The 13,429-nt window shown below is 38.5% G+C and overlaps 1 protein-coding gene across 1 annotated transcript; it reads right to left on the bottom strand.

Moving 5' to 3' along the window:
* Window positions 1-1,383: 1,383 nt before the first annotated feature.
* On the bottom strand, window positions 1,384-12,555 carry lyplal1 (lysophospholipase like 1). The gene is made up of 5 exons (XM_084725605.1): window positions 12,442-12,555; window positions 10,463-10,562; window positions 10,009-10,178; window positions 4,306-4,421; window positions 1,384-1,687 (listed from the first exon to the last, which is right to left on the bottom strand). Exons 1-5 carry the CDS (start codon window positions 12,524-12,526, stop codon window positions 1,448-1,450), a joined length of 711 nt encoding a protein of 236 aa, XP_084581731.1. The 5' UTR covers window positions 12,527-12,555; the 3' UTR covers window positions 1,384-1,447.
* Between the last annotated feature and the right edge of the window lie 874 nt (window positions 12,556-13,429).

The raw sequence follows: 13,429 nt of genomic DNA, 5'->3' as shown, positions 1-13,429 counted from the left end.
CCATGATGGCAAGACGTTATCTCGCTGTACCTGGCACTTCAGTGCCTAGAGAGAGCGTGTTCTCCACAGCAGGGGACATAGTGACTGCAAAGAGGTCTACACTCTCCCCGGACAATGTAGACATCCTTATCTTTTTGAAAAAGAATTTGAAATTATAAGCTCAGGTCTGCTTTGCTTTCTTTTTTCTTCTTTTTTTAATGATGTGGAAAGTTTTTAATTCACTGTCCATGTTTAAAGGAAGAAGGTATCATGCCTTATATTGCACTTAAAGCTGTTTTTATATGATTTAAAATTTTAATTAAACATTGGATGGACATCTTGAGTTGAATGTTGTTTTTACTTAATGGGCAAACAATCCTTGCAATAAGTGTTTTACAAAATAAATGGAGAGCAGATGATTGCTGATCTGAAAATTGATCCGATCCATGACTCAAAACCGTGATAAGATCTGAACTGTGAGTTTTTTGATCCGTTGCACCCCTAATATGTGTGTGTATATATATAACTGACAAAAAAGTAATTTTGTAGATATTCCCTGGTATTTGCAATGGTATTTCAGAGTTTGTCTGTTTCTGGAGAACGATTTGAAACAGATGATGACTTATTCTATTAAACACTTTGTCACTTATGACGCAGTGGAACATAGAAGAAAAATATACTTGTTCACCAGTCCACTGGAGTGTTTCTGGATGCCAGCCTCACTGTACAAAAGCTTTTATATTATACTATGCTCATTGTATGCAAGGAATAATGTGCACTGAGCAGGTCATTATTGTGAAACTAATTCAATCAGCATGAAGAGGTTATTTCATGGTTATTTACAAAAAATGATAACAAATACATATTATTTTATTGCTCTTCCAGAGTCTATGATCAGAACTGTATCTATACCAATAGTCTATAATACAGAAAAAACAGACCTAGAGTGCTGTAGTGAACCAATCAGAACTGAGTATTACAAAGCCATGTAATATTCTTATATATGTTATTCTCTGCTGTATTGCTGTGCTTTGCATTGCTGCTGTATCACTACATTTCACTTTATATCCCATACTATACAACAGTTATACACTATATAATAACATAATCATACTATGTAATGTACTTAATACAACTTAAGTGTAGGTCCTATATGTGTGTACTGCCTGTCACTGGAGTTTAATTGCTCTTGTTTAATTTCTATTTTATTTTGTTCTAATTTTTATTTTATATACTTTACTTTTTTAAGTTTGTCTATTTATCTGTGCTTGTTTCTGTCTTTGTGCTGCTGTAGTACAGTGCATACTGATACATAAATACGGGTACAATAGAACAAAATATGAAGTGGGGGAATACAAGGGTAAGAGTTACACATGAAATGAAAACTACAAACACAGCAAAGATAAAAAAAAACAAGCAATTTATTGATAAAATTAAAAATTGTGTGAGAAAAAGGAGGTAGAGTGAGTCAAGAGGAGGTGGTAGGGGGGAGCTTGTTGAGGATCCAGCTCCTCAGCAGCTCCATCTCAGGCTGGGACAGCTGGTGGTACAGACCTGGGAACGAGTGGAAGGTGGTGGACATGCCGGCCTTCTTCAGCAGCACCGATGTGTCCTCCCCCCACTGATGAAGCACCAGATCATCACTGGTCCCATGGCACTGGAACAGCTCCGGGAGGGAGAGTCCTGCTGTGTGCCGCTCCTCCACAGCCTGCAGACACACACACACACACACACACACACACACACACACACACACACACGATACAAATACATTAGTGGTACTGCTGCAGAGCTTCATCTATACTGTGTGATCGACCACATGCCTGCCCACATGCACGACCAGTTTTAATATTTTGCTATTCTGTTGTTATCATGGTAACACTTTACAATAAGAGTCCATTTATTAACATTACTAATGCAGTATTAAGCATTAACTAATGTTTATAAATAGTTAATTTACAGTTAATTGATAGTTAACTAACAGTTGAATAATAATTGACTATTCCCCATCCTTGAGCTTTTAAGTGTTATTTAAGATATAAATGTTTAACAAAAGGGTTACAAACAGCATCAGTACATGATTAATCATGGTTAAGTATTGCTAACAAAAAGAAAAAACAAAAAATGTTTTTCTGTCGATGCTTAGCTGTGAAATTCATGATACACATGTTAACATTTATATCAACCATATACTGATGTTAGTTAGTACCCTAATTAATATGTAAACCTTTAGTAAATGTTAACGACAGACATTTGTTAGTGTTACTTAATGCCTATTATAGTGTTAATTAAATGTTGATTAATTCTTATTACAACATTAAGTAATGTTAATAACATCTTATAAAGTATTAAATATTGTATTAATTATTTCCATATTTAACATGAACACAATAAGGAAATGATTACTAGATGAACTGTTAACTATAAATTGGCTGTCTTTGATAAACTATCACCACACAGGCCCAGGAGATTATGTCAGACCCTGTCCATGTCCTCCATCATGAGTACCAGGAAGACACTTTAATGTACCCCAATAGACTTAACTGCTCTAAGAACTCTTTTGTGTTGTTTTGCCTCTCATCTAAGAGGCTTGTTCAGTTCTGACAGACTAGTGGAGAGTTTTAGGTGTTCAACCTCTGTTGGGGCATTAAGACCTTGAGAGGTATCTGACTCATGTACCCACCCTTCCACTGAGTGAACTGTTGGGGTCACCTGAGTGAAGGTGACTCACCCTGCCATCACGTGTGTTTATTCCTCTTTCAAAGCATCTGTCTTGGCCAAAATATGAACATTGCTGTCTTCAGAGGAGTGTCCCTTGTCTTTAAGGTTTAGTTGGACTGCTGAGTCCTGACCTGAGGAACTGGCTCTCCTGTGTTGTGCCATGCGCATGTGCAGCGCTTGTTTTGTCTCCCCAGTGTACAGGTCTGTGTACTCCTCACTACACTGGACTGCATACACTACATCTTCCTGCTTGTGTCTGGGTGTTCTGTCCTCGGGGTGGACAAGCTGTTGCCTCAGGGTGTTGCTGGGCTTGAAATGCACAGGATTGTGATGTTTATTAAAAATCCTCCTGAGTTTTTCCAAAATGTCAGTGTGTGCAATAACAATGATTTTCCTTTTGATCTTGTTTTCTTCTCTCTCAGTCCTGTTTTTTTTTATGGTTTTGATGAAGGCCCAGTTTGGGTAACCACAGGTTTTGAGAGCTGCCCTGATGTGTGTTTGTTCTTTATCCTTCCTCTCCGTTCTTGTTGGAACGTTCTGAGCTCTGTGACTGAGGGTTCTGATGACCCCCAGTTTGTGAACCAAATACTAATTATTGTATTAAGCAACAATATATTAGTTCAATTACTGTAAACAACAAACTGATCATCATGTAGCCTGGTCACAGACCGTCACACTGAACTGTTTACAGCTGAGTCAGATGGAGTTATTAGGACAGCAGGAGGGTTTAGACACATTTCCCACAGCAGCCATTTTGACATGAAACAGTAGAGTAAACCGCGAGTGTTATCAATGACACCATATGGTTCCATTCAGGTCAAACAGAGTCAGAACGCATGTCGGCTCACTAGAAAGGCTCTGCTACACTAAATGGAACAGGATCTTGATAAATATCTTTGTAACACCTGTTTTCACTATTTCATATCAATATGGCTTCTGTGAAACAGGTCCGGGGGGGATTTTGTTTATAAAAAAGGAATATTATTAGAGAGAATCCTAAGAATCAAGGTGGCATATTTTAAAGGATCAGTATTGGCTAAAATAAAGCAGATCATACAACTGTTACTTCCAACTAAGTCATCTGATTGGATGAGAGAAATTCCATGAGTGCTGATATAGAGTACAACAGTACACTCACATCACGCCGCTTTACAGTGTTCTACAAACCATTAGCTCAGTGGTTCCCATACTTTTTTTTGGCATGCCACCCTTTCAGAAGCCAGCAAAAGTTTGACCCCCCCACCAAAATCTTTAATCAATAATTAACAATAATTAGGGATGGAACTAACAAAAAAATTAAAATGTTTAATTTGGTGAAATAAAGGTCAGCTGAAAAGAATCAGCAAACACTCATCTATCTCATCATATTCATTCAACTTCATTTCACTCTTTATTTCTCCCCTGGTCTTCCAACCCCCCTCTGCAGTGGTTCTGCAGGAGGCCCCCCCCCCCCCAGTTTGGGAGTCACTCCATTAGCCTACATTAATGTTACAATGACTAACAGACAGAGACCACAGAAACTGGAGGAGACAGCAGGAAATAAAGTTCACAGTTACAAATCCGTTTCTTTGATTTGACATTTGATTTTGATGGCTGCTGATATACCTGAAATGCAACAGAGTCCTTGTTGAGAAAGCTGGACAGTGCAAAAACTCCAGCTACATCAGGGTGGTACCGACACGCCAGGTGGAGGGCCATGGCTCCGCCCATTGAGAATCCCCCTTTTAATTAAGACAAAACAGAGAAAAGATCAACTGCTGCATCAGCTGGAAGCATCAGTTGTTTTCTGTTACTAGTGTTAGTAAAAAAAAAACAGCATAAAGAGTCACATGATAAACAGATTTATCTCCATATGAGTAAGAGGAGCTCACTGAAGCCACTTTATGCAGGCAGAGGTGGAAAATACTTCACTTATAAAAACATTAAGATGGATAGGAGTCCTCAGTTCCACATCATCAGCTTTTTTTCTGCCTTGGAATAAGCAGCCACTCATGAGTCTGTACTTAATCTCACACATCTGGGTACATCTGGGCACACTGTGTACATCTGGGAAAGTGTGCAAGTACCCATCATCCTGTCAGAGTGTTGAGGAACGAGGGAGAGTGAAAAAAAGAGAGGAGAGGTGGAATTCACAAATCTGGCCCGGTGAGTCCAAAATGGAGCTGACATGCAGTGATCTGAATGTGAGGGCTGAAACTCAAACTGTGCACAACACTGTGTGTTTCTGTCTGTGTGTGTGTGTGTGTGTGTGTGTGTGTGTGTGTGTGTGTGTGTACATATGTGATTCAAGTAAAGGGAGAGACATGTGAAGGAAAAGGTGAATCTGAGTCATTGCCGGAGCAAAAACAGAGAGACAGAGGAAGATGAAAAAACACTAAGGGAGAAAGAGGGAAGTGTGTGCTATTAAAGGTCATGTAAAGCAACAACAATGGGTTCTGTCACATCACAGAAACATGTTATTATTATTATTATTATTATTATTATTATTATTAGATTATATATTATATTAGGGCTGCAACTAACAACTATTTTGGTAGTTGACTGGTCATCCATTATTGACATGAGTAATCAACTAGTCACACAAAGAACAGAATTCAGATTGTGAATGTTTTTCACCTGAGTTTAGTGCTGCACAATTAATCAAACTTTTATTGAAATCGCAATATGGCTTTCTGCAACTTCCAAATCTAAGGAGGTGAATATTTGTTAAAGGCAAAATGTGTGTCAAAAAACTTAAATGAATGAATGTGGTGAACCAGATCCTACAGACTCCACAAACTTAGTAAAACATCTACATGTAGTACAGATTCCTGCAAAAAAAACAAACAAACAAACAAAAAAACATCACACCATTGTCATTTTCATGTTTTTCAATCAAAATAAGATTAATGGTGCATTATTAATGTGCTCCCATGATAAGCAAGATTTGCCTTACAAATCTTACAGGTAATCCTTTCCTTTGTCACGTTGGGGGTGAAAAACTCTCAGAATTTAGCCATTTTGCTTTGGTTTGTTTACCTGTTGCTTCCTGGTCAGTATTGCGCACGGCTCACTGGCTACTTCTATCAGCTCCAGAAAAATGAAGTTTAGTTCAGCTCCACAGCTTTAAACACATGATGAAATTCAATGACTACATCCAGTTGCACCCCTAGTTATTAACCACTCAGCCAAATTTGAACAGTCAGAAAAATCTCAAAGTATATAAAATTAGGTCTCAGAATCATGATAAAACTGCTCTCCACTCTTGAAAATGACCTGAAACATGGACAATGATTTACTGGACATGTCCAGACATGTTGGATCCACCAGTCTGAGGATGGTGACAGGATTTTTTCCCCATGTCACATCCCTGCCAACGCTCATATTCTTCCCAGGTCTCTCCTGTATTTCATGGCCATTTCCCGGTGCCTTTCCCTTTTGTTGTTTCTCCTAGATAAATCCCTTAATTGTTATGGTCCTCAGACTTTATTAAGACTACGTCATAACAGATCCATAAGCTCTGGTTGATTTATAAACACCATCAATTGATTAACTCACAGCAGGGAATGAAAGAAATAGAGAGCTCAGGATGAATGACAGAGACATGCCTGTGTCAACATGATCTAAAAACATGTTTTCTTCCTCTGTTTGATGTTCATGCTGCATTTTACTGTTGTAGATGTTTAAAGTTGAACTCATTGTAATCTTGAAGTAATTCTACACTTGCACTCAAAATGTGTCAGTGTTTGTACCATAATATAAAATGGTTCACAGTGGAACCCAGAGGGTTGTTTCTAAATAAAACCTTTGGAATATAGAAAGGTTCTCTGTAGAACCTCCTGGATATGATCCAGATAAAACCCATGGAATATAAAAATGTACTCTGCAGAACCACGTGACTGTTTAGAGATGTAAAAAAAGGCTCTGAATAGAACCTCCAGAGAGGGCTCTAGGTGGAACCATTGCACCATAAAAGGGTTCTCTGAAGAACCTCTCACTGGGGTTCCAGGTGATAGTTTTCACAGATGGTTCTTGGTATAACCCTTTATGTTGGGTTCTAGGTAGAACTCTTTGAAAGGATTCAATGTGAACTTTTATACAAAATTTCTAGCAAGAACCAAAAATGGTTCTCCTATGGGGGACAAGATTTTTTAAGTATGATTTATCGATTAATTGATTGTTAATTTTACATATATATATAAACACACACACACACACATTTATACATATATGTATATATACATATATACACAATGGCAAGAAAAAGTATGTGAACCTTTTGGAATTTCATGGTTTTCTGCATTAATTTGTTATAAAATGTGATGTGATTGTCATCTAAGTCAAGGGTATTGACAAATATAATGTGCCTAAAATTATAACACAAAAAACCCTTTTGTGAACCCTTGGAATTAATAACTGGTTGACCCCTCCCTTGGCAGCAATAACCTCAACCAGGCGCTTCCTGTAGCTGTGGATCAGACCTGCACATTGTTCAGGAGGAGTTTAGCTCTGTCATATTCTTTGGATGTCTCATGTGTGTGGCTCTCTTCAAGTCATTAAAGTCATAGCATCTGTATTGGGTTGAGGTCTGGGCTCTGACTTGGCCAGGCAGAAAAGGCAGATTTTGTTTTTCTGAAGCCATTCTGTTGTAGACTTGCTCCCGTGTTTTGCATCATTGTCCTGTTGCATCACCCAACTTCTACAGAGTTTCAGCTGAAACGCAGACATTCTCAAATTATCCTGAATTGATAAACTTGGGAATTCATCTTCCCCTCAATGATTGCAAGCTGGCCAGGCCCTGATGCAACAAAGCAGGCCCAAATCATGATGTTTCCTTCACCATACTTTATGGTTGGGATGATGTTTTCATGATGATATGTGGTGCCCTTTTTACGCTAGATATAGTGCTGCGTGTTCTTTCCAAATAGTTCACTCTTAGTTTCATCAGTCCACAAAACATTTTGCCAGTATCACTGTGGAGTGTCATTTTCTTAACAAGACTCCAGGTACCTGACTCCAGTTAGCTTTTTTGAGATCATTAACTCAAGGGTTCACATAATTCTTACACTAGCACTATGAGGTTTTTATGGTTGTTCTCAATAAAGACATGAAGGATAAGAATTTTAGGGACATTATATTTGCCAATACCCTTGACTTAAATCAGATCACATTTTATGACAAATGCAGAAAACCTTTTTCTTGCCACTGTATATATATGTATATATGCATATATATGTGTATGTGTATGTATATGTGTGTATATATACACACACACACACACACACACATATGTATATACACATATATATATATTTATATTTATATACATATATATATCTGTACACACACACACACACACACACACGCACACACACACACACACACATACATATATGTATAAAACATACAGTATAATATACAGATCAGATCATGAAATCAGGGCTGTAGAAAGTTTGTTTGGGCCAGTAGATTCTTGACCCACTTACTGGGCCGGGCCAGTGGCAGAGAGTGTTATTGTTGGACTCTGCTGAACAGGTCTGCAGTGTGTGGAGGAGGTTCCCCCTCCTCACACAAACACAGCAGCCTGCGGCCGGCCTCCTCCAAATCCTTTTCCATGGAAACTTCTGGCACTCGTCAGCGTGTGAGTCGGGGAAGTGGACTCCGGGTACACGGCGCTGCATTTCTCCAGCAATGCTGAGTGACTCCACCGAGTATTTATAGTTAATGACAAAATGTTATGATTTAGTAAGATAATATTTCAGCAGTTTCCCAGGAGCATGTGTTTTTTCACTCACTTTCTCTGGAGTAGAGCCCCCCCTCCTGCCACAACTGTTCCTATATAGTTCTACATTTCGGGTTAACCCTTTTCCCACTGCTCTCAGCGCTCTCTCCTTTCATGTGCAGCCATCCCTCGCTGACATTAAAACACTCAATGTCCCACCATATGGTTCCTGTGGGAACTCCTTACCTTGCCTCAGCCATAATGTTTATGGTACTTGATCCGAGTGGTTGCATTTCACGTTATTAATATGTGAACTTGATAAGCAGAATATTTGAGGCAAAAAGCTTTTCAGGACCTGAGAAGCCCCTCTGAAAAGCCTGTTTTATTCTCTGCTGGCAACACATGAAAGGACACGGTAACCTGATGAGATGCATTCTTCATTTTATATCATGACAGAGGGAGTGAGGAAGAGCCAGGCTGAGATGGACTGAGGTGTGTGTGTGTGTGTGTGTGTGTGTGTGTGGAGGGGGAGGAAGAGAATAGAGAGGAAAAGAGTTCCAGTGAGGGAGTGGAGGGGTACAGGTAATACAGTGGGAGCAAGAAGAGGGTTTGGTTTGGTCTCTGTGCAGCTAAATGGTACCAAACCTGACAACCTGACTGTGACGACAATAGGGCTGAACAATTTTGAAGAAATATCTAATTGCAATTATTTTGACAGATATTGTAATTACGATACCGTTTGTGATATTTTACATCATTATTCTCATTTTCATTGAAAATCATAATAATGATTATGGTGTGTTATTTTTTTCAGGGATGAAGTATAAAGAATGATCTGTTGGTCAGGACACTTCCACAGCACAACAATATTTAATTCAAAATGGTATTGTGGCACACAACAACCAAACAAACTGATCAGCCCTTGAGGACAAGCTTCAGGAGCAGAGTCACTGTACCCACTGCTGTTTATCTAGAAACTGTTCCTTCATGTGACTCCCCCAGTCACTCATTAATGCTCCGATTAAGTATGAAAATAGACACATGCATTTTCAACCCTGAAGGAGAGTTCAAAGTTTCTTGAAAGTTTCTGACTACAGCAAACATGGTGAAGCTGGAGGAGGCTGTAATAATGTAACTCTTGAAAAAGAGGTAAAAGTGAAGGCTGTGTGAGGTGCTCTGTGTGCCATTAAATACAACACGACATGTGGATGGGGAATTTTGTCACTGCAGACTGCTGACTTTGATGACAAATGTCATTTACAATACTATTGTATTTTTAAAAAATTCTAAAATGTTTTTGTCAAAGGAGTCTGGTTGCTTTGGAGAGGGTAATCTTTATTTTTTATTTTTCCTGTCAGAAAAAGCTGTCTGACAGCAAGATAAAGCTAAGAAAATATTCTAAATATGGTGGACCCTTTAACTGATAGAGACTTTTTTAGTACTTCATACAACCCCACTTCAAATAATCCAAACTATGTCTTTAAACTGACACCACACAGTTGTTCATTAATGAGGGAGTAATCTGAAGAGAGCAGCAGAGGAAACGGAATGTTAATGTAAATGTTAACATGCTTCAAGCAGACATGAAGTCAAAATCAGATCCTTACCGATTATCATGCGGTGTTTGGGGATCCCAGCTTTGACCTCATCCTGAATGATGGACCCTAAGGTGCTGCACATGGCATCTATGGACTCTAGGTGCTCCGGGCAGTCCCGTGAGATCTTGTACCGGTCAAACCAGACAGTAGACAGAGCCCCTTGCATGGGTGTGTATGGCCTGATGGCATCAAGATGATGGTCAATCAGTTCATCCATTAAGAATAACCGCTCTAATTACATTTTTTCCCTAGATACAAGTGATCCTACTTCTTTAGACTTTCTGCAGAAAATGTTAAAGGAACACTGGCCATCACTGATGTTTTCTTTCTCATTCACTCACAGCAGTGTGATTACTTCAAAGAACACTGTCATGTAATCATTCTGGATGTATTTGGTAAAGTAAAACAGAATATTACATATGGATTGTTGATTTGGTCACATGTGACCCAGGTGTAGACCCACCTCGCTGGAGCTGTGGGGTAAATAACTCGGATGTGGCTGAAGGCCAGATCTGGCACCATGACGTCTCGAACCCAGGCTCTGAGTCCCTGTCCGGTGTCGCCTGCACATGGAGGTAGAACAAAGTCACAATTAGACTGCTGACAGCAGTGATGGTGGACAGTCAATTACACTGTATGGACAGTCTGATGATACAGTTAGATGGCAGAATGGACCCGAATAAACACTGATGACTTGGAAAAGGTAGGTTGGAAAAGTCAGCCTTTTCTGATGGGAAACCACTGTAATATAAAGCACATATGCCTCTTTCCAAACTAACCACACATTCTTTTGGCAAAGATGGTCATTTTACCTTACTTAATTTGACTTAACTAAATTTCAATTAAAATCTTGTAATAGTTACATGGTTTTCTTCAAATACATAGACTCTTGCTTTGAGTGCATAAGATGCCTGACAGCTAAAAGAATTTGAACCATAAAAAAAATTTCAAGTCACATTATGAGGCACTACAGCAGTAATGTGATTACTTTTAGATGTGCTGAGATTTGAGATACAGTGGGTTAAAATGGCTTATTTTTTCAGTGTTATGATTGCCCACAACCTCTGTTACAACTGTCCCCACCAAGGGGGACAATTATATATAATATAATTAATTTTCAATTATTCCATTATTAAATTACTATGTTATTATTAATAAATTAATTATTTATTACATTTAAATTATTATTAAATGTATTACTGTTAATTTCTTTACTATTTATGTAAATGTGTTATATCAAAAGACAACTAGTGTCTTTCAACTAATCTGTGATTTATTATGGAAAATTAAAAATAACAATTGACCCCAGTCTCCCCTACTGACATGAGCACTGTCTTGAAGAAGCAAATTAAGACCAAGGGCCCTATCTTACACCCAGTGCAAAGCCACTGGTGATGACACCTGACCTTTTAATTGGTTTACTGCATGTTTGGCCTAAACTTGCCTGTAAATTAATGAGGGCACTTGGACACAGCTGATAGGTGTATCCTGCATTGAGCTGGTTGTGCAAGGAGCAGGGCAGAGCAAAATACCACTTGCGCCCTGCTGCAAGATGGAAAAGGTGGATTTGGACACACCATGAATGAATTAAATCCAGGCTTTACATCAGCGTAAGATAGGGCCCCAAGAGTAATGCAGCTTTTACACAAAACATGTTGGGATGAAGGAGGCTCACACAGTCTCCTTTTCATCCTGAACAGATCATCAGAGTCGCTTCAGGACTCAAATATCTGCTGGTCCAGAGAACAGAGACAAAGTGGCAAAGCTGCTTTGCATTCAGTCAACAAACTAAAGACTAAGCCTTATTTGAAAACACTAAGTTTTAACACGGACATTTAAAAAACTACTTTTATGAACTACAGTTGTTTTAAATTTGAACCTGAGGATTCAGTCATATCTGTCAGCTTTCATTTGATTTAAGTCTTATATGTAGCTGCTCAATAGTTTAACTATTTTATGCTGCTATCTTGCACAAGTTTCATGACGAACTCAAAGTTTTCAATGGAACTGATGACTGATACTTAATGAGGGTTTCCATGACGACCAGAGACATCCCATCCTGACTGTCTACACTGATCTGGCAATGATTAACATCAGGGGTGAAGTGCAGGGGAAATCAGAGGGGACTGCTTCGTGTTTAATGATTTAAATCACTTTTGAGTTACTTTTCGTCAGACTTCTCACACACATTTTGTAATCTAGCGATGAATAAAGGAGCTGACGGATCAACAGGAGTCCGTGTGTAGCTCACTGACTTAACCAACAGGTCAGTATCACTCTTTCAGGATCACTGCCGAGCGATCCGGGACACAGTCAGAGCGCAGGAGACACACAGGACAGACAGACAGACAGACAGACAGACAGACAGCGTTTTTCTAAATGAACAGAATCCCAGTGAAACCAACAGAGAGCTGCTGAAGTGTAAAACAGACAACTGAGCACCTGAGCCGTGAAGGAAGATAACCGAGGCGGAGTGTTTCCCGGTTGGAGACACAGCACACATTTGCAGCTTCCTCATGGCAGCCATGACAGCCTGAAGAAAATCACGCGAGAGGATTCGACAGCGTGGCTAAACCTCGCGAGACGTCAAGTTTGTTCTTACCTTCTTTTTCCTCCTTCTTCTCATATGTATTACAAGGCTATAAAAGACCATATATGTATATCTATCTATCTATGTATATATATATATATATATATATATATATATATATATATATATATATATATATATATATATATATATATATCAATTTGAGGACATTAAATACATATTTTCATTATATTTTAAATATTTTTTTGCTTATATATGTGTGTGTATATGTGTGTGTGTGTGTGTGTGTGTGTGTGTGTGTGTGTGTGTAAAATGAAAGAACACAGGGTTAAGGAGGCACAGCAGAGTAGCATGCAATAGAAGTACAAATGCTTACATATGCTTCCACTCGTTGTTAGACAATATGGCACACAGGTTAGAAACAACACATGCAAGGACAAACCAGAGGAGAAGGTGAACCTCCACCTAATAACCCTCCACCTGTCAGGATATAGTAACCTAACCAGAATGCTACCAGGTACAAACATGCAACCCAGCAAGGAAATAAACTGAAGCCTTCACCACCAAATTAACAGGAATCAAAGTAAAATTACAGGAAGTTCTTTTTAACATATTGTCTTATGTATTTCTTTGTTTTCATAGATCATTTGTATATTGACTGTTTTCTCTTTTTCGACTCATTGTATGTGTCTTATTGTCATTTTTTGTATTCCTATTATGTCATGCTAGTTTTAATTAGTATTATTGTGTTTATTTGTTTCATTTGTTTGTTCTTGCCTAAAAGGATGTAATATAAGCCTGTGGCTTATTTTTTTTTCTTTCATTCATTATTGTTTTTTAAATGTATGCAAATAAAAAAATAAAAGTAAAAATGAAAAG

The sequence above is a fragment of the Lutjanus erythropterus genome, chromosome 9 (assembly GCF_056507025.1).
Source record: "Lutjanus erythropterus isolate fLutEry1 chromosome 9, fLutEry1.hap2, whole genome shotgun sequence".
NCBI lineage: Eukaryota > Metazoa > Chordata > Actinopteri > Lutjaniformes > Lutjanidae > Lutjanus > Lutjanus erythropterus.
Note: the sequence above shows the minus strand (reverse complement) of the source record. Positions and strands in the feature narration are given on the sequence as shown.